This window comes from Astatotilapia calliptera, chromosome 3 (genome assembly GCF_964374335.1).
Source record: "Astatotilapia calliptera chromosome 3, fAstCal68.1, whole genome shotgun sequence".
In the NCBI taxonomy this organism is placed as follows: Eukaryota; Metazoa; Chordata; class Actinopteri; order Cichliformes; family Cichlidae; genus Astatotilapia; species Astatotilapia calliptera.
Window position 1 is genome coordinate 29,241,510 of NC_137424.1, and position 23,404 is coordinate 29,264,913.

At 39.9% G+C, this 23,404-nt stretch overlaps 1 protein-coding gene across 8 annotated transcripts in view; it reads right to left on the reverse strand.

The window, feature by feature from the left end:
- The window catches only part of nrxn2b (neurexin 2b), a 710,873-nt gene that overhangs the window by 461,444 nt on the left and 226,025 nt on the right, over window positions 1-23,404 (reverse strand). For all 8 annotated transcript variants that reach the window (XM_080298328.1, XM_080298327.1, XM_080298329.1 and 5 more), the window contains one exon: window positions 1,068-1,085. In XM_080298328.1, the coding sequence (XP_080154454.1) occupies window positions 1,068-1,085 (18 nt within the window). The remainder of the gene's footprint in view (window positions 1-1,067; window positions 1,086-23,404) is intronic.

Genomic DNA, 23,404 nt, shown 5'->3' on the forward strand with positions numbered 1-23,404 from the left:
GTGTCATTTGACTCTTCAGTCAGGAGTAACAAGTTGCGGAGAAACACGAAGGATATACAACCTGGTGTAAGCGAAATGCAGCTGAAGAAGTGCATTGGAGTCTGACACTGTGTTTCGATGAAAGAAATGCAATGCACACCAAGCAGTTTTCTAATCTGTTCTGCATGCTCAAAACAATCAGTTTAAAAGAGACTTGGCAACAAATCAGCATATCTCACTAACCCATTCATCCTGCTTCACAGCACACCCCTCAGAGCACCTCAGGCCAAGCAAAGAACAAGACAACAAATAGAATTTGACGATAACTCTGAATTTCCTCTCAGAGCTTCACTTTGAAAGGAAACTTTTTTTTTTTTTAATTTTGGGCAGTAGGCAGCAAAGAGAAGGGCAGCCATTAATGGCCCATTATAAAAAGGAAAGCACTAAACTATGGTAATAAATGAATGGAAGCTCATGACCAAAGTAACAAGAATCTTTTACTAAAATCCATACATCAGACTCTGAGCCCCTGCATGAATCATTTTATGAGGTTGAAACTAAAAAAGGAACAACTCCTTGAATTTTATATCATGATAAGAAAGCCAGTGCAGTAACATACATTATTCAAACAGAATTATGTCTGGGTTCCCAAACTGGCTAGTCACTCAATGGGAGCTTTAAAATTTGCATCTACATTACAAGGCGGTGCAATTCATCAGACTCCCAAAGCAGGAATTTAGAGTTTGATCTTTTCACAGTAAACTGTTAGAAATCCCCATTCAATATACAGTGCAAACAACTATAGAAGGTAATATAGTACACAAAATCAAATAAGTGTGATGTGTAAAGAATATAAATGAGAGGGTGAAAGGCAGGAAGAGGAATGTGTTTCTATTCAACAGTTTCATTGCTCAGTGTACACTAGCAGTGCAGAATTCAAAAGGATAATTAGCGGGTGGTTTGCGTGGATATAAACATTCACACACAGCCGACTACACTGTGTAATAAAGGTCGTCTGCAACCGATCGACTGTCGCGGAATCGAGGTGAGCGTACATGTGGCAAAAACAAAGAAAGATGTTGACTTACCAACTTGCGATGAATCACCTGTAAGCGAAGAACAAGAAAAGACAAAAGGAAAAAGATGGATCAGTTTAAACAGCAAAGCCAAATGTCGCTTGCACCGTACTCCTGCTCGCATAAAAAATAGTCAAGACAAAATGACATATAATAGCACACAGAAAAAAGAAAAGTCAGAATGCAATTAGCATTTGAGGTCTACCAGAGCACTGTTTCACACATAAGCCTTAACACAGGGCTGCTAATTGAGACGGAAGAAAACAACTATCAAGGCTGTATAAAAGTCAGCATTAATATTGTGTTATAAAAAGGTCTTAAAGGTCAAAAGAGACTCTTTCATGCAACAGCTAACTTCTTGACATTCACTTTCATTTCTCCTGTGCAAATAACTCATCCTTCAGCGGGATTCAAACTCATTTAAAAAACGAGTTAATTAAAAAAAAAAAAGATTCTCCTTGGCTGCATTTATTCTGCATCTCTGACTCTCAAAACACCCGATTATCCAATTAAGCCTATTTTTATTAAATAAAAGCAATCTTGCAAAGAGGTTAAAAAAAAAACTATGGGTACAATAAAGAAAGATAGTTGTATTCAACAGTTCACTAACATACACACGACTCACATACACTTCAATCTGAATAAAGATCTAGTAAAGGCAACATCACAGCAAGTTAGAGCTTGCTTGTGCTTTTTGTTACCTGCTCTCCAACATATCATGCTAACTATACTGTACATTATACACAGACTAACTAATTAGACCCACCAATCACCACACTCCTTTGGATCTGATCCAATGCTCAATAGGTGATTCAAAATAAATGAGAGAGAGGGGGAAAAACATACATAATTTCCGTTTGAAATATTGATCTATGCTGTGGGGGCAAAGCTCCAATTAAAAGAGTGGAGCTATTACATTAGCTCGTAGGTGAGAAGTATTAAAGAAAAGTATTAAGTATTAAAGAAAGCATACAGTAGTTGCTAAGACCAATTGGGGGGGGGGTTAAATGGAAATCTAAACATTAATGTAAACATTATGGAAGCTAACGCCCATATGTAACACTGTGACATACAGGATTTGAAAATGTTTTAAGATTTATTTGTCCTCCTCATAGGTGGGCTCTCTTTTTAAAAAAATGCCTTCTTAAAATCATGAAAATATACATTTTGCGAGCTTACTCAAAATGCAAAAAGTCAAGAGAGGACAATTTATACCTCAGTCCAACAAGCTGTTGGTCAGAGTTCTCGTATATTGGTGCCAACTATAAACAAAGCGGCCCAGAATAGGCTCTCATCCATATTGGCAAGATTGCTGTCATTAGATGTGTGTGGTGAAAAAAAGCTTCCTCAGTCTGAAACACATGGAGCAGAGCAGGAATCCTGGCCAGAACAGTTGGACTGTGGGGGCCTTTGCCTTTTTCTTTATTTTAGGTCCCAGCACAAGATCTGGAACAGAGCTTAAATGTCCAGACTAGCGGATGAAGGCGACGGGCAAAAAGGTGCCAGAGGAATAAACACAATCAATAGGGCTCAGTCTCCCAAGGTTTGTTTGTTAATATCCTGGATTCTGACAAGTGTATCTCCTGCTCCTGAGTGTTATCAGCTGCCCTGCTCACTCTGCAATCGCCAAACGTGCTTTCAAACAAGCAGTGTAGCCAATGACAAGAACAAGTAAGAAGTGTGTGTGTGTGTGTGTGTGTGTGTGTGTGTGTGTGTGTGTGTGTGTGTGTGTGTGTGTGTGTGTGTGTGTGTGTGTGTGTGTGTGTGTGTGTTCGAGACAAGAAGGCGAAGACAGTGGAACTGGGCAAATGAGACAGCTCATCTATCATGCCTTTCCACTTTTCCAAAGCCAAAGTGAGCACACAAGTGAGAAAAATAAAGATGTACAAAGTGGCAAACTTGCTCCTATGTAATACCATGTTATGGCAGCTGTGTACAAATATAAAGTTATGGAAGCCCTCTTAACAGTGTGGGACACTGAGCTGGGGTAATCATGTTTTAGTGAAGATATATCATTCTGGAGAGGTGATAGGACCCAGGGGCAGAGCCATAAAGCCAGAAGTGACCCCTGTAGTACAGTAAATAACCCCAGCTGGATTCCAGTAAGAGTAAAGCACTCATGAAGATATTTCATAAAGGAAACATACTGGGACTAAGGCTGATGATCCACAGTGTACGAGCAAGCTCCAGAGCTGAGTTGGTTTTTGTAACCATAGCCAAGTTTTCTACACTGCACTGCATGTCACTCTCGGCACCTCCTGCTCTGCACTGCTTAGCTGTTAACCATTCTTGTCTATGGCACACACAAAAGATTGAAACAGTGCTCACGCCTGCACACAGATAAACGTACACCACCAACTGTGTACTGACTTTATATACTGTAAAAGATACTGTTTGTTCTCATTTTTAAGAAACAAATATAAAAAAAGACGATGGGACCAACTTGGACTGACCTCTACAGATTGTATGTGCGCAAGTAAACTCGATATGAACGAGTAAATCTTTGCGTATGTCTTTCAAGCATTTTCCGCTAAAGCTTTAAACCCTCTTAACCGAACGCTGCTGTAACCACTTAATAAATTAATGTACCTGCAAATCTCTACGTGTTGATCTAGATAACTACATCCATGACAGTTTGGTAATGTGAAATGTTATCATCTAAAAACCATAAAGTTAAATATTTGAATGACTGTACTGAAGCAGTGAAGCTTTTATTTCTTGTCGTTTGCGTTACTGTCCAATGATGAAAGGAACACGGTGCATTTCAAATAGAACATTCCTCATGTTGTGTAATTGTGTGTTATCTCTAACCTTTGAACCTTATGGAAAACTTCTCATGTTAGGCTCTGTTTTCAATCATAAATACATTTTTATCATCCAAGGAGAATCTTCATACTATTTATTTACGTAGGAATTCTTTAATTAGGCTGTAACTAATCACCACTTCAGATACATCAGGGGTCTCAAACTCGCAGCCCGGGTGCCGCTTGCAGCCCACATCACCCCTACTCGTATATTGAAGAGACAAAATATAATGCAATTTGGCCCTTGAAGTTACTTTTTTGTTAGGGAGGATTTGCTGTTGTTGACTGTAATGGTAAAATAAGTTCCTTAAAAAGCCAAAAATGAGTTAATATGAAGGCGATATGAGCAGAGAGCAGAAACATGTTGAGGTACTGGCTGTGTTAGTTCAGTGAGAGACTTATTTGTAATGGAGACAATTTTCACTAGCACTCAAAGACTAATGTCTGCATTTATTTTGTTAAATATGAACAAAATTATAGCACAAGTGCTCCCACGTGTCTGGCAAGAAAGAGAAGACCAATTTGTTTATTTGGTAGGTTAATGAAAGGGTTCAGTTAATTAAGAGCGAGAAAAAAATGTGTTCATGTCTGCAGTTTTGTCTTGTTATACAATAGTGGAAATTTAAAAAAGCAAGCATTTTTGGAAATATTTGTGGGTGTTTTCTTGTTTGTTTGTCTTTGTACTAAAGTGGCCCTCACATGAGATGACAGTGCCAGCAGTGGCCCACAGCTCATAAGTTTGAGACCCCTGTTCTAAATGTTCGATTCAGGACAGATTTTAACACCAGATGCTTTTTCTGATACAACCCCAAAGATGCACCCAGATCAGTGAGTTAAAGACCCCTGGCTCAAATGTTCTCTTTTTTACACTGTAGCTTAATAAAAAAAAAGAAATAAAAAAAGAAAAGTAACCATCACAATACAAGAGGTTCACCATAAACTCTAATGTACTTTTTTTTTTATTTGGAAAATGAAGCTTAAGGACGTTTTCATTAGTTTGTTTTTACAGTTTTACACACACACACACACACACACACACACACACACACACACACACACACACACACACACACACACACACACACACAGGAAGTTGCCCTCTTCCTCTCTCATCTTCATCTCTTTCTCTCTGTCTGTCTGTAATCCTGGTTAGCTTCTCTTCTTTACAGTACCATAGTCCTGCTCCTGGATAAAGAGCCCAGAGAGCTTTTATCTGGAAAAGCACTTCTGGGATGTGTCCACTTAGAAGAAGAATAAACCTTTTTGTTTCTCAAAAACAAAAATTAAATAAATAAAATGATAATTCGGGTAGAACAAAACCATTTTTCTGGATACTCGCTTCTTTGGTTGTGACTTGTTGTGACTGGCTCTTTCATTTAGATCCAGTCTAACCTTAAGGTAATATATATATCCGTTATCTATTGTGACTGTGTGCCGCTAACCTGTAATGATATTTAAAAAAAAATTGTAAATATTATTTATATAATGCCGAATCGATTATCCGGTCCAGTCCAAAGGAGCTTTGTGTTATCATCTGGAATTGAACCAGTGATATTTTGCTTGCTTGCAAGTGTGTTAACCACTACACAATGGAAGATAAAAACCTGAGCGATTGAGCAATTAACCTTTTAGTTCAAATTGAGTTAGTTGCACTTGACAAGTCAAACTACTCTGACACAAATGTTATGATTACACAAACACATATGCAATGCATTCACTCTGCTGTAATTAAATTGGACAAATCTTAATAGTTGGCTACATTAGAAAATACAGGAAGTAAAAACAAAACAACTTAAGTTTTAAAGTTATACCTTTCTAAGTTTTCTAAGTTATTTTAAGCCGCTGCTATTTTTATACTTACACCCACAAAGATCATTTATGTTTTCAGAGTTGCTACTTTTCAAAAAGCATGCGAGGTAAAAAACAGAGATGGTATGTGTTAGACAACAACATAAACAACCCGTCACAAATAAATGATTTCAGTAAAACACTAACTCAGCATGACTCCTAGTTGAACTGTTTCACAGCATTTATTTCATCTCACCAGCACACTTCTGTCTACTGACAAAAACACCAACTAAATGCTTCTTAGTGTGGTCTCCTGCAATGAAAGTACAACCAGAAAAGTTTGACTATGTCAGTCAGTGCTATACACAGAGCAGTAATCTTTGGCTTTGGTGGAAAATGTATTAAAATGGGGCAATTGGCTTTGAATTTAGTGAGTTGCTGAGAGACTGCAGGAAAATTCTTACTCATACAGAGGTGTCAATGCAACTATTGCAATTAGTTGGTGTTTACCTAAAGGGAAAAAGCATGCATTCTATTTTGATGAAGTCTTATAGAATTAGTGAAGAATTTTCATTTATTAAGGAAAATAGATATACATAGTTGGCTATGTATCCAACTGTAAGGAATAAATCCTCCTGTATCCCCACAGAGGAGGTTCACTGCAGACAGTGAAGACCATTTGATTATTTCCTATTGTGGTTATGCAGATGACACACTGAACATATCTATTTCAGCTCAGGATTTTCGGTCCCCTTTAATCACTTGTAAACTGCACTAAACAAATTAGCCAGTGGATGTGCCAAAACCTCCTGCAGCTGTACTCAGACTGAAATAGTTTATCCATTATTTTAAGAGCTACATACAGACAATTACAAAATCATCCTATTACTGTCTTAAAAGTAGAATATTAAAGGATCTCTCTCTATACCGTATTCAAAAGAACTTGTTGACCATTTATTTTTAGCATATTTTTAATTTTTTTCATTTTTTCATTATTGCTTCATAGACTTCTTCACTATTCAGTGAGAGATATCAGGCTGAACAAGGTGAGATCGCCAGTTTCCACTCAGAGAAGCAAAATATAAATTATTAACAAGCTACAGTTACTTAGGCTTCACAGCTTTTGACATGAGGTACAACGTTCATACAGCTCAGTGCTAAGAACACGATTTGCCTCGGGTAAATCATTTGAAATGGTACTTTCATTCATTCACAGAGAAAAAATGTCACCGACAAGAAATAATTCAGTGTTTGGCCTTTAAATAGCATCCTCACTTTAACTTTATGACTTGTCTGTGTTTGAATGCGGGTGCACTGGAGACTGAGTAAAAGTATGCGAGTTAAACTTGGCACAATCTATATTTATTTCTGTGCTTGGAGGCAAAAAATAAACACTAATGTGACACAGCTCATACTGTTATGAAATTCCATTTGCGTCACCACAGCGACTTCTGAGAGGTGTGACAGGTGTCTTTCACAGAGGCAAACTGAGGCTTCTGAGGCACACAATTTTAATTTGGAAACACGAGTTCTGTTTGTGGGAATGCGCATGGCCATGTTACTGCTCACAACAATTTATTTTAACCAAATAATGGTGAAAACGCTTGCTGAAGAGCTGTATATAATATATATCTCGTTCAGTATTAATAGTAAAATGTTACCTAAATATTACGCTTGACATTTAAACGAGTAAGTGCAAACAGAATTTCAGTTGTGTGCATAAATAGCACTTTCTGAATCAGTGAAAAGAAGAATGAAGATACATTCATGAGCCCTTCTTATCAATCTGCCTCTTCAGCTTTTCTACACTTATCAGTGTGAGCCCTTCACCCATATTGCAGTCGACAGTTACTTGACAAAAACACAATTAAAAAAATCTGTGAGCTACCACCTTATCATGGTGGAGGGGTTTATTTGTCCAACTGATCCCAGTGGCTATTTTGTTAGGGGGGGTTGCCCCTGGTAAACTCTCCCACACCAAATACATCATGGGTGATGTTAATACAAAGAGCTACTGGGACATGGAGTCTAGCTACTGGCTAGATATATTTAGGCTCACCTCAACACATGGCTCTAGCTTTGGAACCAGTTTCCTTGAGAGGTGCTAGACTGATCCAGTCTGGAGTTTCCCTCAGCAAGAGGCAGTAGGTAGGGGTGGGTAGCGTGGGTATCACACAGCTCACTGCCTGTACATTGGTATTTTTCCCAGTGGATGACAGGATTGCTTTCCTGAGTATTCGGATTGTGGAATGCATCATGGCTTATATGCCAAATGACAGTCCACAGTACCCAACCTTCTTTGAATCTCTGGATGCAGTGCTGGAGGGTACTCCACCTGATGACTCCATCGTGACTGCATACTGGAGTCTTTAACATTCACATTGACAATGACAGTGTCTATAGCTGCTCTTTGTAACCTTTGACATGGGCACACTGTACCAGTCCATTGTGGAAATGAAAGAGCTGAGCATGGGTTTTGACCAACAGAATAACATTGTGGATACAATTGTGGAAATCTGTTTTACTTGAACTGTGGCTATCATAGAGATAGAGTATAGCCACTACTTCTCCAGCTGAGGTGGTTTGTGTATCAGATTAGAATAGGATGGATAAGGTGTTCTGGACAAGTCCTACAAGGAGAAAGCCCTGTGATAGGCCCAGGACACACTAAGAATACGTCTCTTAGCTGGCCAGGGAATACCTCCAGCTACAATGAAGGAGTTTGCTGGGTAGAGGGAGGTTTGGGCTTCTCTCCTTTGGCTGCTGCCCTGACAAAAGTCAGATAAGTCCTGGATAAATGGCAGAAAATGTATGGATGGACAATTTAAAAAGTAATTAGCAAAAAAACCCGTAATTCCCCAGCAGTGGTATGGGGTTTTTAAATGACAGGCAGGCCATTCATACAACTTAGTATTTACAACTAACACACTATAAGTGGTTTGATAATAAACTTAAATCCATAGTAAAATATAAAATAAAATATCCACATAAACTAAATCAATAACCATTACTGCTATTGTAATACTATTATAAATAAAATAAAATAAAAAAACCCCTAAAATAATTATTATTTTTATCAATATATACAATGGTATCTAGGTTTCAATAGAATTGCAGTACTGCAACAGACAAAGAAATTTCAGGAGAACATTGAAAGGAGTAAAGGCATAAAACAAACCCTCAGGCTGTGTGTGGGCTGTGATATTTGGCCTCAGAGGTGGATTATTGTTCTTCAGAGTGAAAGAGGGTGAACAAGTTGCTGTCAGCCTTGAAGCAAAACTAGTGAAAACGTCTGCCATGGGAAGCAGCAGCAGATCTCAATGATGTGATTAGGGTGGAGTCCTTACTTCCTTGGTTTCCGACCTTATCTACACATCGAGCCTGCTGCTGAGGTAATTTGATGAAGGAGCCAACATACCTGACTCACTGGAGATAGGGCTTTAGGTAAAGGCTGCATGAATACTGCAACCAGGAGGCAGTAACTGAGAATGCTATGGGCATGACATGGCAGGAATATACTGTAGGTGTTAGGCTTTTTTTCTGTTTCTTCACGGTGACTCCACAAACAAAAAACTACAAATACCTCACAAACACCTGAACTGCAGGCACCTACTGTACCCAACTGGACTGGATTTCAAAACTGAGATAACAATAAGTCGGCTCTAAACTCTAAAAGTTTGGATAGCACAACTATAGTAATCTTTAGCTCCCATCTGTCCGATCGTTTTGCTTTAGCCGTCAGCGTCTCAGTACAAATTAAATCAAACAGCAAATAAATAATATAGACCCAATAAATATTTTCATCCCTGTCAATTTCATCCAAATGTCCATTCTTTGAAGCCTAGAATTTGGTTTATTACACCTGATTAATTGTGGCGTGGTGTTGCTGTAGAATTGGATTAGCAGTTATCATATCAGCAGGGGTTCAGATTTCAATTTGTCACGTGGATCATGTAGCCTTCAAATAGTTCCTGCAAGTAGCTCATGCATTGAAGCATGTGCTAATAAGTCTGTGAAGGTTCTCAGTCATCCAGGTCATCATAGTAGGGCTGGGTATCGTCACTGATTTCTAGAATCGATTCAATTCCGATTCACAAGGTCCCGAATCGATTCGATCCACGATTCGATTTAATTCGATTTAATTCGATTTAATTCGATTTAATTCGATTCGATTCGATTTAAATCTGGGAAATTTTGACAGTCAGAAATATTATAATTCAGATCAGTACATTTACATATTTTTGTATCTATAAAAAGGAAGCTGACACTCGCAAGACTTTATCAAAGGTGTGAGCATCACAGCAGATGCTTTTGTGTCAAAGTAGCTGAAGATAAAACACAGAAAAACATGAAGGTGGTTTTCCTGGCCTGGGATTTTATAAAAATATTCTGCAGTACATCAAAAACGAAAGAAAACCATTAATCAACATATGAACATCACCTCTGAAGTTACAGCGGTTTTATTAGAGACACGGTTAAGCGTTTTGCATTTTGAATAATTTTAAAAAGTTTAAATTTATTCAGTATTGAACAGCAGAAATGAGGTTTTCTTTTCGGAAGAATGTAAAAGGGAAAAAAAACAGCGGCTGACAGCGCTGTAAACAACAGTAGACTTGTGTAACAAGCAAGCGAATAATGAAGAAAGCGAAACTGTTCTTGAAGTACAGAGAGAGAGAGAGAGAGAGAGGGAGGGAGAGAGAGAGAGGGAGAGAGAGAGAGAGAGCTGTGCATCGCGGTGGAAGCAAAACAGTAAAAGTCAGAGTGAATTCATGACGATGTTTATGTGAAGCGTTTGGATCTTCTTCTGCTGCTGGTTCGGTCAATATTGTTTGGAGAGAGATCAAACTAACAGCTTTAGAATCGGCTCATAAAGGGCGTGAACACAAAGCGCGGACCCGCCGACAGATCAGAATCAGCGAGCTGTCGGCTTTCAGCCCCGACCGTGAGAAAGGCGACATCTCACTGATTCTGATCCGCGGGTCGCGCTGTGTGTTTAAGTCTATGTGCAGAATCCGTGTACCTGCTCTCATTTACTGTCTTAACTGTTTGGTGGTTCTTGAAATTTTGTGAGATGTCACCAGAGATTCTGGCATTTCGGGCAAAATAAATTTATATTAAAAAAATCGATTCAGGATTTTAATGAATCGATTTTACGTTATCCAAGCCAGAATCGATTTTAATCGATGAATCGATTATAAAAACCCACCCCTACATCATAGTCTATGAAATTTGGAAATAAAAGCATCTGTATTTCTTTAACTTTCCTTGAAGATGTTTCACCTCTTATCCAAAAAGCTTCTTCAGTTCTAAGAGCAATTGGTGAAGAGTCCCAGATTGAAAGAGGAGTGAAAGAAGCCATCTATGTCCACTGTGAACGACCATCTTTGAACAGAGGTGGTGGTTTACGACACCAACTCTCTGCCATCTATAATCCAGTTTTGAGATCCCTTCCCAGACGCCCACTCACATCCTGGACCATTTGACCTCAGTAAATCACATGATAGGGTGGGGCCAGGCTTCACAATGGGTTCACCCGAAACCATGGCTGATTGTGACCCACACCTGTTTTCACACCTTGGCTCATGTGATTAGGTAAAGAATCAATAGGGAGTCTATGACCCTCTTAAAATCTGACTCCCCACCAGTTGCTCTTAGGACTGAAGGAGCTTCTCGGATGAGAGGTGAAACGTCTTCAAGGAAGTCCAGATGCTTTTCTTTCCAAGCTCCTTAGACTGTGTGCTAATACCATACAGACTTGTCTGTGAAGGTTCTCAGTCATCCAGGTCATCGTAGTCAAAGAAGCTTGCAAAGAAAAGCGTCTGGACTTCTTTAAGTTACTTGAAGACGTTTCACCTCTCATCCGAGAAGCTTCTTCAGTTCTAAGGTCAAATGGTGGAGAGTCCCAGATATAAACCTAGTGGGAGTGTCCCCCCACAGAGGGACAAAAGGACCCCCTGATGATCCTCTAATCGCCTGTGCCAAGGTGTGAAACTGGGTGTGGGTCCCAATCAGCCAGTTTCGGGTGTGTTCATTGTGAAACCTGGCCCCACCTTATCATGCGAATTCCTGAGGTCAGATGGCCCAGGATGTGAGTGGGCGTTAATGCGTCTGGGAAGGGATCTCAAAACTGGATTATAGATGGCAGAGAGTTGGTGTCGTAAACCCCCGCCTTTTCAGACAGGATTCTCACTGAACCTGAAAAGAGAGTATTAGCCAAAGGACTCAATTTTGCCATTTCTCCACAACAGTTGCCCATAGTGGACCTCATCACAGCCACAGAATCTGCCATATGGATTAATAAATTATCACAGACAGAAGCAGAGCAAATCAGGATGAAAGTCTCAGCCATGCTCTCCAGTGCCAAAGTCCCTCCATCCAACCTCACAATACAGGAAAAGAAGGCCGTCGCTTCCCTGAGCAAAGACCACAACATCACTGTTTTACCAGCTGATAAGGGAAGATGCACCGTGGTCCTAAACACTACAGATTACCATACAAAGATCACTACTCGCCTCAGTGACAACAATACCTACGAAGCCTTAAAGCGAGACCCCACAAGCAGCTACAAAAAGAAAGTTATAGCTTGCCTTCAAGACTTTGAAAAGGACAAAATCATTGACCGCCTTACATATCACCGCCTTTACCCAGGGGATGCCATACCCTGCATCTACGGACTTCCTAAAATCCACAAGGAAGCTGTCCCACTCAGACCCATAGTCAGTAGCATAAACTCAGCCAATTATAACATTGCTAAACACCTTGCTACCATCCTTGCTCCTCTTGTGGGGAACACCCCACACCACATCAAGAACTCCACCGACTTCACCGACAAGGTCCAGAAACTTACCCTGGATCCAGATGAAACCATGGTGTCCTTTGATGTAGTCTCTCTCTTCACTTGCATACCCACCACGGAGGCCGTGGAGACTGTCAGAAAACGACTACAAGAAGACAGCTCCTTGGAGGACAGGACCAACTTCACACCCGATCAGATTTGCACACTGTTAGACCTCTGCCTCACCACTACATATTTCAAATACAACAAAGGCTTTTACAGACAAAAACATGGCTGTGCCATGGGCTCCCCCGTGTCACCTATTGTAGCCAACCTTTACATGGAGGAAATGGAAAGAAAGGCGCTTGGCTCTTTCAAAGGAAGAGTACCCAGCCACTGGTACAGATATGTGGACGACACCTGGGTCAAAATCAAGACACAAGAAGTGGAATCCTTCACTGCGCACATTAAAGCTGTGGATAAAAACATCAAGTTCACCAGGGAAGACACAAAGGACAACTGTTTGCCTTTCCTGGACTGCGCTGTGCACATTGAAGAGAACGGCAAACTCAACATCGAAGTTTACCGGAAGCCCACACACACGGACCAGTACCTCCTCTTTGACTCCCATCACCCTTTGGAACACAAACTTGGAGTAATTAGGACCCTACACCACCGGGCAGAACATGTTCCCTCTAAGCCTGAAGGAAAAAAGAAGGAACACACGCATGTAAAGGAAGCACTCAAAACGTGCGGCTATCCTAAATGGGCGTTCTTAAAGTCAGCAAAGAGGCACAGAAAAGAAGACCAGACACCAGCGAGGGAGGATAAGAAGGACAGACGCAACAACATTGTCATCCCCTATGTAGCCGGTGTATCAGAAAAACTCAGGAGAGTTTTCTCCAAGCATGACATCCCGGTGCATTTCAGACCCAGCAACACGCTCAGACAAAAACTGGTTCACCCGAAAGACAAAACGCCAAAACACAGACTTAACAATGTGGTGTATGCTGTACAGTGCAGCGAGGAATGCCCAGACCTCTACATTGGAGAGACCAAACAGCCACTTCACAAGCGCATGGCACAACACAGAAGAGCCACCTCCACAGGACAAGACTCAGCAGTCCATCTGCATCTTAAGGATAAAGGACACTCTTTCGAGGATGCCAATGTTCACATTTTGGACAGAGAGGACAGATGGTTTGAAAGAGGAGTGAAAGAAGCCATCTATGTCCACTGTGAGCGACCATCTTTGAACAGAGGCGGGGGTTTACGACACCAACTCTCTGCCATCTATAATCCAGTTTTGAGATCCCTTCCCAGACGCCTTAACGCCCACTCACATCCTGGGCCATCTGACCTCAGAAATTCGCATGATAAGGTGGGGCCAGGTTTCACAATGAACACACCCGAAACTCTGGCTGATTGGGACCCACACCCAGTTTCACACCTTGGCACAGGCGATTAGAGGATCATCAGGGGGTCCTTTTGTCCCTCTGTGGGGGGAAACTCCCACTAGGTTTATATCTGGGACTCTCCACCATTTGACCTTAGAACTGAAGAAGCTTCTCGGATGAGAGGTGAAACGTCTTCAAGTAACTTAAAGAAGTCCAGACGCTTTTCTCCAAGCTCCTTTGACTACCATACAGACTTGTTTTCTAAACATAGGATGTTAAGAACCTAGCGTATGTTGCTAACTTTTGGAACTATTGCAAGGTCCCATGACTCCACAATTTTGTGAAAAAAAAGAAGAAGAAAAAAGAAACTTTTTAATTGGAACTTTCAGGGTTCTGAAGAGAAAGCCTGACATACACAACAGCAAAAATGGCAAGCACTAAGCAAAAACACATAGATAATAAATAAATTTAAAAAAAAAACCTGAAGTGTGTATTAAATTGCAAAAAAAATTTAAAAAAGCATATTGTTAGCATAATCTGACACTAAGATGAACACATTAGGATATTCCTTTGTTTTGAATAAGAATGACCCTATAGCAAGAGTATAATCAAATATAATCATATAGTCTCTAAGGATAAATCAAGAAAACATTTTACAAAAGATTTCAAAATGTGCAAGATAAATTATTTTCTATTATAAATGTAATTAGTACAATAATTAATTATTATTAATAATGAAACAATTCATTCTTCTTTATCTCATATTATCCTGCTACCTCCAAAGGAGGCAAGAGAAAGCTGTTGCCAGGTAACAGTGCTACAGTTGAGCAATTGGATTGGGTTGATAGCCAGTGTTGTTTTCTGAGGAGGCACCAGTCCTTTGGACACTCAGAGGCCAGCCAGCTTGAAAGGCTTACCCACCAGAAAATCTGATTTACTGCCACAACTGTCATCATATCCTTACTTGATTGCTATATGAAGAGAAAGAAATATTATAATAAATTGGGTTTCAGTAGAAAGATATGCAATAAATGGGTTTCAAGTTCCATGTAATGCAGCGAAACGCACATAGGTAGCGGCATGCTGCTTAATGAACTCATCATGCTTCTGACATTGTTCAGTTGTACTTTTACAGCTTATTTCCACAATGAAACAAATATTATTTATCTTATCTTGGGTAAGGACAGGAGGCAAAATATGTCAGACAAAACCAATATCAGCCAATATCTTCAACATCTATCCTTCATTTAGTTTAAGGATTTCAGCTAGTCTAGTAAACTTGCACACTTTTCTTATTAACTAATGTTTTCTTTAAAAGTGTATTTTTCAGTGTCCTATAGTGCCAACCCATCACCTGTTCTGTGAAATTCAGTGACCTTGAGGGTGTTCCCCTGTGATATGACAAGATACCTCTTCGTTGTTGGATTTTGCTGTTTGACCAGTGCTTTACACACACACACACACACACACACACACACACACACACACACACACACACACACACACACACACACACACACACACACACACACACACTGATCCCCTTCTCTTGGTGTGCCTGCACATCTCTTTCCTGGACCCCAGTCCTTGCTCTAATCCCCTGGACTTGATGCTGAGGCTGCAGGCTGGTAATTGACCAAATCCCCTTCTGCTACCTTCAACCCATACCTCTCCTATGATGTCAAGTGCTCCTTGACAGTACACATGCAGACAGACACGTGCTTGTAATACAAATAGACATATCCATACGTGCATGCAAATAAAACCAATCCAAAATGCCTCAACATTCAGATTTTATTTTATCAGCTGTCAGACCGAACACCATTTTCTTGGCTTGCAGTAAAGGATTATTTCTTTCTCCAAGGTTTTCAGTTAATGAAGTATTGGCATTTTGAGCTGGTATGGCTTAGGTCTGCTTTCTGCCTCTTTTTTCTGTAATAAGTTCCATTTTATATCTCCATTCTCAAAACTGTCACTGAAAAACATCCGCATTTGATCGCTGATTTCATTAAATGCTTTGTTTTCTCCTTGCAAAACACTAGAGTGCTTTGCCATTAGAGAGCTCCTGCAAGAACAATGTGTAATTTTAGTCTGCCACTGAAACTGTCGGAGGTGTCACTCAAGAGCAAAACATTGACGCTAAACACTAGATAGGAATTGAAATGTTTTCCTTTCTTGGAAAATTGAGATTACATACGCTGATAGACGATAAAATGGGCAAACCCAAGACATATTCAAACATCATCTAAGCTTCGGTGTTAAAATGTCTAAAATATTTTTATCCAAGTGGACAAACATAAGGAAAATAACATCTAATTAGGTCATTTTTATGATTTAGCCAACAAACATTCGTAAGCAGATATTATTAAGCGGATGCATTGTGCGCAGCTTAAAGTATATCTTAACAATATTGTGTAACACCTTTGAGACTAACCCTGGTCAGTGTAATGTGTGCAGGTTTTATTTCCAGTGGGTTTGTAAGATGTGTAATATTTGTATTATTAACACATTCAATTAGTTGCTTGGTTGGATATATCCTATAGTCTTTCTGTTCATTTCAAAATAGATAGGGAAGACACCTGATAGGAGCAATGAAAGTCATTTTTTTTAAGAAGGCCTGCTGCAGACTTATTAAACTCTCCAGCCAATTCCACAAAGGCCATGAAAGTCTGGAAGCGAGAACACAGATAAAGAGGAATGGAATAGTATGAAGAGGATGTATTTAAAAGGGAAAGGATTTGGCACATTGAGACTTGTCTGTGCATAAGAGTAAAATAACAATATGAAGGACACTTTGAAGGCTCTCCTGTGTCCAACAAAGCAGCAACATTTCAGTGTGCTTTGCTGCTTTGTAAGGGGTTAAGAAGAGTACTTTGTAAACGCTAGAGTGGCCTGCTATCAAGGCCTCCTTTCTGTTCCTTTATGATTAGTGTGCTTGTTCTGTTAGATGTGATTAGACTAATACTGTAATGTTCTACCCAAGTTAATGGTCTGTGGTTACTGTTGCCAAGCCCTGCTGCTTGATTAAATTATTCACTTAATATTAGTATTATATGATTAATCTACCAATTAATTGGCAGGGTCAAAGTGATTCTAACTGAGACTTTTTGCAACAGCTGATTTACTAATGCCAACTGATGCTGGAAATATTTGGTATTCACCCAAAGAAGACTTGATACTGAACTCTCAATACGCTTCCATACCTTTGCCTATGAATAATGCATTAGAATAAAATGAAGGAATCAAAGGTGGATTCTACAGACGTAGTGTATAGAACTGTGGATCCAGTCTAACACCCTCATGTTTTATTGTGGATATGACAGACTCCTTGTAAAGACCTTATGGTTAATGTTATAAATCCTAAGTATTTCTTCATTCTATATGGAATTGTCTACGTTTCTTTAAAAACATGACAGATTTTCAATGCGGTCTCTGACTTTTGGAACCACTTTAGTGATATAACAGCGTCAGAAATGGGAGGAACACCCTTCAACCATGCCACGAGTGTTCCTGTTGCATAGTTTCTACCAGAGGACGTGTACTTGAAGCACCACGAACACACCAGCCATCTTAACTGTGCAGAGTCAGGTGGAAACAAGTAATCCACAACTTGTGACAATAATGCAAGAATATTTCTAAACTGCATTAACATATCTTAGCAAAAATTTGCAAATAACTGCACATAACAAATGCCAGGGAAATCTGTTTATGTTTTCTGTTTAAAAGAAAACAGTACTGGCTGATATATCAGATTTTTAAATCACCAATTTTTGTTTTTTGGTCTTAAAAATCTTATATTGATTGGGCTCTAGTACCAATGAAGAAGCTTAACTGGAGCTTTTTGTACACGAGGAAGTAAAATGGTTTATAGATCTATTTCATTTTAAAATTATACAGTTTTATGGCCTACTACAAGAATGTTTCAGTGATGTATGCAAAAACAAGTTTGGTTTGAATAGAAGAACACTTCAGTTATTACCACTGGATGGATGGTGTGTTTCTGTGCGTATGTTCCCATGTCGTTGTGGGTTTTGTCCAGGTACTTCAACTTCCTCCCACAGTCCAAAGACATGTATGTTAGGTTAATTGGTGAGTCTAATTTGGTTATAGGCATGAATGTGAGTGTGAATGGTTTTTTTGTGTTAGCCCTCCAGAAACTAGTGACCCTTCAATGGTGTACCTTGCCTCACGCCTTATCACAGCAGCAAAGGGGTCCAGTCCACCTGATTTGGATAAGTGGAAGATGGATAAATGGATCCATGCTATAATAGATGCACTATGCAGTTTAGCATTGCTTTCCTCAAACATGCAAGGCCTTCCCTTAAAGAGACATGGTCTGGATAGGAGCATTTGTTGCTCTTAACCAGTGTTAGGTAAGTTACTTTAAATTAGTAACTTAGTTACATTACTAGTTACTTCTATCAAAAGTAACTCAGTTACTTCAAGTTACTCGTTACTTTCAAAGTAACTAGTTACTAGGGAAAGTAACTTTGGTTTTACTCAGAATTCTCTTGTTAATGTGTTGCTTCTGTAGCTGGATACCCAGTAAGATTGCCAGTCTTCTTGCTTGCTTACTTGCCACAAGTGCACTGTGCCACCTACCAATCGAAAGGAAAAGATAATGTGCACATTTCCACGAGAGAAATCCCACGCCTGGACCGTCGTTGACCGCCGCCATGATTCTAGCCTACGTCACAGCGTCATGTGCGCCTTTTACATCCCACACAAAAACTGCAGTCGTGGTGCTCTCGATTGTACTCAGAACTCTGAAATTCTGCCTTCTGAATAGGAAGATGTAGGTAACACCATACTGCAGATGAGCTGCATACAGAGCTGGACTGGGACAAAAAAAATCGTCCCGGGGGATTTGACTAGAGACCGGGCCACCATTATAGGAAAAATCATAAAGACTTTGAATGAAAACAAACACTGTTGTGACAGTGATGTACACTGTTCTGATGGTATATATGTATCAATCTATCAATTGTTTGTTGTAAGATTCAGATAATTATTTTTTTAAAAGCTAGACATTTTAAATGAGAATAAGAAAGAAAAGTATTTCCTTGTGCCCCCCTTTCCCCGTTAATGCCCTACCTGCCCCCCCTGGCAACACTTTGCTAGATCCGCCCCTGCACAGTTACCAGCTGTCAGCTATGTAAAAAAGGATCCTGGTGTTATTTGTCTCTCAGAAACAGTTCATAACTTCTCTTCAATTCATTCATGTCACCTAAAAGGTAAACCTGTTTCTCCATCACCTGTTCAGCTCTGATGATTCAGTAAGGACATCTCCTGGTTTCATCTTCATGTTTCCCTCTCACCAGATAACCAAACCGACATCATGACCAGCAGCTTTTTTGCAGCTGTGGCTCCAGCAAACATCAGCTGATACTAGAAAGTAATATTAAATAAATTCTAACAACAGCTGATCAAGCTTAAACGTGCTGCTGTTGTTTACCGCGACATCCGCTGGTTTCCTCTTTCTGGCGCAAAGTGGGCGATAAACAAACAAGAGAGAAAAGCCGATCAGCTGATCATTGATCAGTTTCATGATTGAAGTAGAAACGGGAGAGGGAGGGGGAGAATGAAAGAAGAAGAGGCAGCTGTGCAGCAAAGACACAGAATAACTCCAGCTTTCTGTCTTTTTCATTGTAGCTGAATTACGGGACAAACTGTGTTCCTTTTCACCTCAATAAGAAACGCGTAATATTTTCTCTGAATACCAGACGGGACGGTTGGCAACTCTAATAACTTATGAACAAAATAAAGTTCAACATCATTAACTTCATAGCACCCACCCAGCTGTATAGAAACTCCGTCATGCTAGCTAGCACGCAGTACGGGAAAAAGTCAGAATAACGAAAATAAACTCCACCTAAGCTTGGTTCATATCTGACCCAGAGAGACTGCAGGTCATAACTTCTTACCTGAAATTCAGTTCACACTTGGACCGGCGGCCGCCTCGGGTCTCTTTTCCTCCTGCCTCCCCTTTCCCTCCTCCACCTGCTGGCCTCCACCACTTGCTAATGCTACTGAATCTGTGGAAGCTCCGCGATACCACCACAAGAAGTAACGAATAACGAGCCTATCTAAATCCCAGTAACGATTAACGCGTTCCTGATTTTGGCATAATAACTAGCTACCGTGCTCGTTACCACAATGATAACGTAGTTACTGTAACGTGTTACTTAATAATGTGTTAGTCCCAACACTGCTCTTAAACTTATATACACCATTCAGTATCCATCGTACCTTTCCAGATGTGAAATGTGGCAATGACATAGGCACTAATGGAAGATCCATACTTTTGAACTGAGCACTGAGAAAAAAACAAACAAATGGTCCATCTCCTCTTCAGTCTGGAGAATGTGGAGTTTACATCTACAAAAATCTTTTCAAATCCTGATTTAAACCATAAAACATGCAGTCTAGGGAGCTTGATAGGGTGGGGCCAGGTTTCACAATGAGCTTACCCGAAACCCTGGCTGATTGTGACCCACACCCGCTTTCACACCTTGGCTCATGTGATTAGGTAGAGGATCATCAGGGGGTCCTTTGGGGGGAAACTCCCACTGGGTTTAAATCTGGGACTCTACACTATTTGACCTTAAGAACTGAAGAAGCTTCTCGGATGAGAGGTGAAACGTCTTCAAGCAAGTCAAAGAAGTTCAGACGCTTTTCTTTCCAAGCTCCCTAGACTACGATGACCTGAATGACTGAGAACCTTCACAGACATAAAACATGTAAACAGTTTTCTACTTTGTCACCATCCACTTTAATTGAGCTTTGACCAAGAGAATACCTTCTTCTTTGCTGCTTTGTTCCTGACCCCACGCGGCAAGTTCCATGACAGAATCATGCTGGTATTCAAAAACAGGCATGTACTGATTTTCTGCCTTGTCTCTTGTACAGAGAGATTTCTTCAAATTCTCTAAATCTTTTGATGATATTATGAACTGTAGATGATGAGAGATTCTAAATCGTCATTTTCAAAATTTTCAACATTTTTCTCACAATTTCTAGATGCAGGTTTTGGCAGATTCCCCATCTTTATTTCTGAGAAGCTCTCTATGATGATCTTTTTATGCCCAATCATGTTCCTGACCTGTTGCCGGTTCACCTAATTAGTCACAAAACATTGCTCCAGCTCTTTCTTTTCAGTGCCACTTGTGTTTCAAGCCCTTTTGTTGACCTCGTCTCAACTTTTCTGAGATGTGTTGGTGCCATCAAATTCAAAATGAATGATATTTTTCATGAAACAGTAACATGGCTCAGTTTAAACATTTGATACATTTTCTGTGTTCTACTGCAAACTAAATATAAGCTTATGAGACTTGCAAATCATTGCCTGCTATTTTTATCTACATTTTATTTATCTCATTTGGTAATATGCATTCATATGCATCAAAAGTTCATATTTTAGTTTGCAGTCTTAATCACTGAACCTGCCAAGTTGCTTCAAAAATGAATGCTACAATTTAAATGTAAAGCAATACATTTTTAGACAGAGACCCTTTATTTATTTATATTTTATAGTGATGTTTTTTTATTTATTTCCCTACTCATTTTAAGCTCCATTGAAAGTTCGTTTGAAGCCAAAATTTCATAGAAAGTTGAGCAAAATAAAACAAAAACGTAAAAAATGCAAAAATGAGTGAGTCAATTTACCAAGTTTACCCATAGTGTTTTCGTATTTTGGGTCCCTACATTCAAGAATGTAATGATTCAGCAAATCTCTGGAGAGGCCGCTGACTGACAGAGTTGCCTTTTTTTCAGGTCAGACCTTGCATAGCTGCATGGTTTCTCTCTTTTTTAAGACCTGTCACATGTAATCTCTGACATTTAGAAGGAGAGAAATGTGTAATACATATAAACAGGTTAGTGCTGCTGTCACAATGAGTTCCACAGTGGAGGGTGGCTTTACATGTGTCAACCTGAACTCTATTGTCCTTGACTGAGCTTGCTGCAAATAAATGTTTCAGCGTAAGGCATCTGAGACTCCTGAATGGTTCACCTTCAGTTTCCGCAAGAACCACTGAACGATTAGAAAATGCTTTAAAAGTAGAAGTGTGCAAAAGTATTTATATATATATGCACACACACACACACATATATATATATATATATATATATATATATATATATATGTATGTGTGTGTGTGTGTATGTATATATATATAAATACTTTTATATATATATACATATGTAAATATATATATATATATATATATATATACATATATATATACATATGTAAATATATATATATATATATATATATATATATATTTACATATGTATATATATATATATATATATATATATATATATATATATACCGTATTTCCCGGACTACAAAGCGCACCTGAATATTAGCCGCACAAGCTAAAATCAGGGGAAAATCCTGTTTTGTACATACATTAGCCGCACCTGACCAAAAGCCGCAGGTGTTTCAATGTTGACTTATCATATGTAAGAGAATATGCACAAAGGGAATTGTCAGGAAAGAGATGGCTGTTTGGAGACACACCCCTTTTATTAATATTTTGAAAAACAAGTTATGGGTACATATTTGCACATGTGCTGTGCTTCATAAATGAGTAACAAATGTATTATATAACAATAACCTACAGCACACCAGAAAAATAGATTCAGACTACCTTTTAGGCTCAGGTGCAGTGACACGGCTTTAACAAGAAGAAAAGTCAGTCATTCACCACCATCTTCCTGCGCTCTAAAACCACCAAAGTCCTCTTCTCCAGTGTCGGATACGAACAGGATCAGGATGGCTTCGTCATCCACTCTCAGCTTCTTTCCTTCGTTGTCACTTTCAAAACCAAAGAAATCCTCATTGTCATTGTCGGAGTCGAACACCCTCTGAAGGGCCGTGGCGGTGTCCTCCTCTTCATCATGCAGCAGTCCAGCCCTTCGAAATCCGTTGGTGATCGTGGATGTTTGCACACTTTTCCACGCTGTCAGAATCCACCGGTGGAGTTGAGCACAACTTGCTTTTCGCAAGTTTATCGCCGCTCGTCATCCACGACTCCCGCTGAACGCGTAGCGCTACTTTGAAGTTTGTTTTTCGCGCTACTTGTACGGCACTATGTTGCCTGGCGGATGGACATGTGACCAACATACCACTCTTGAACCCCGATCCTTCCGCCAGGCAACGTAGTGCCGTACAACAGCGGAACAAACAAAACAAATCGTCTTACGATATCACAAAAATCATGGACAATCCATAGAAAAGCCGCACCTGACTAAAAGCCGCAGGGTTCAAAGCTTGTGCAAAAAGTAGCGGCTTATAGCCCGACAATTACGGTATATATATATATATAAATAAAAAACACCCAGCACGCCCCTGCGGGCGGTTTATCCTTCAAGCTCGGGTCCTCTACCAGAGGCCTGGGAGCTTGAGGGTCCTGCGCAGTATCTTAGCTGTTCCCAGGACTGCGCTCTTCTGGACAGAGATCTCCGATGTTGTTCCCGGGATCTGCTGGAGCCACTCGCCTATCTTGGGAGTCACCGCACCTAGTGCTCCGATTACCACGGGGACCACCGTTACCTTCACCCTCCACATCCTCTCGA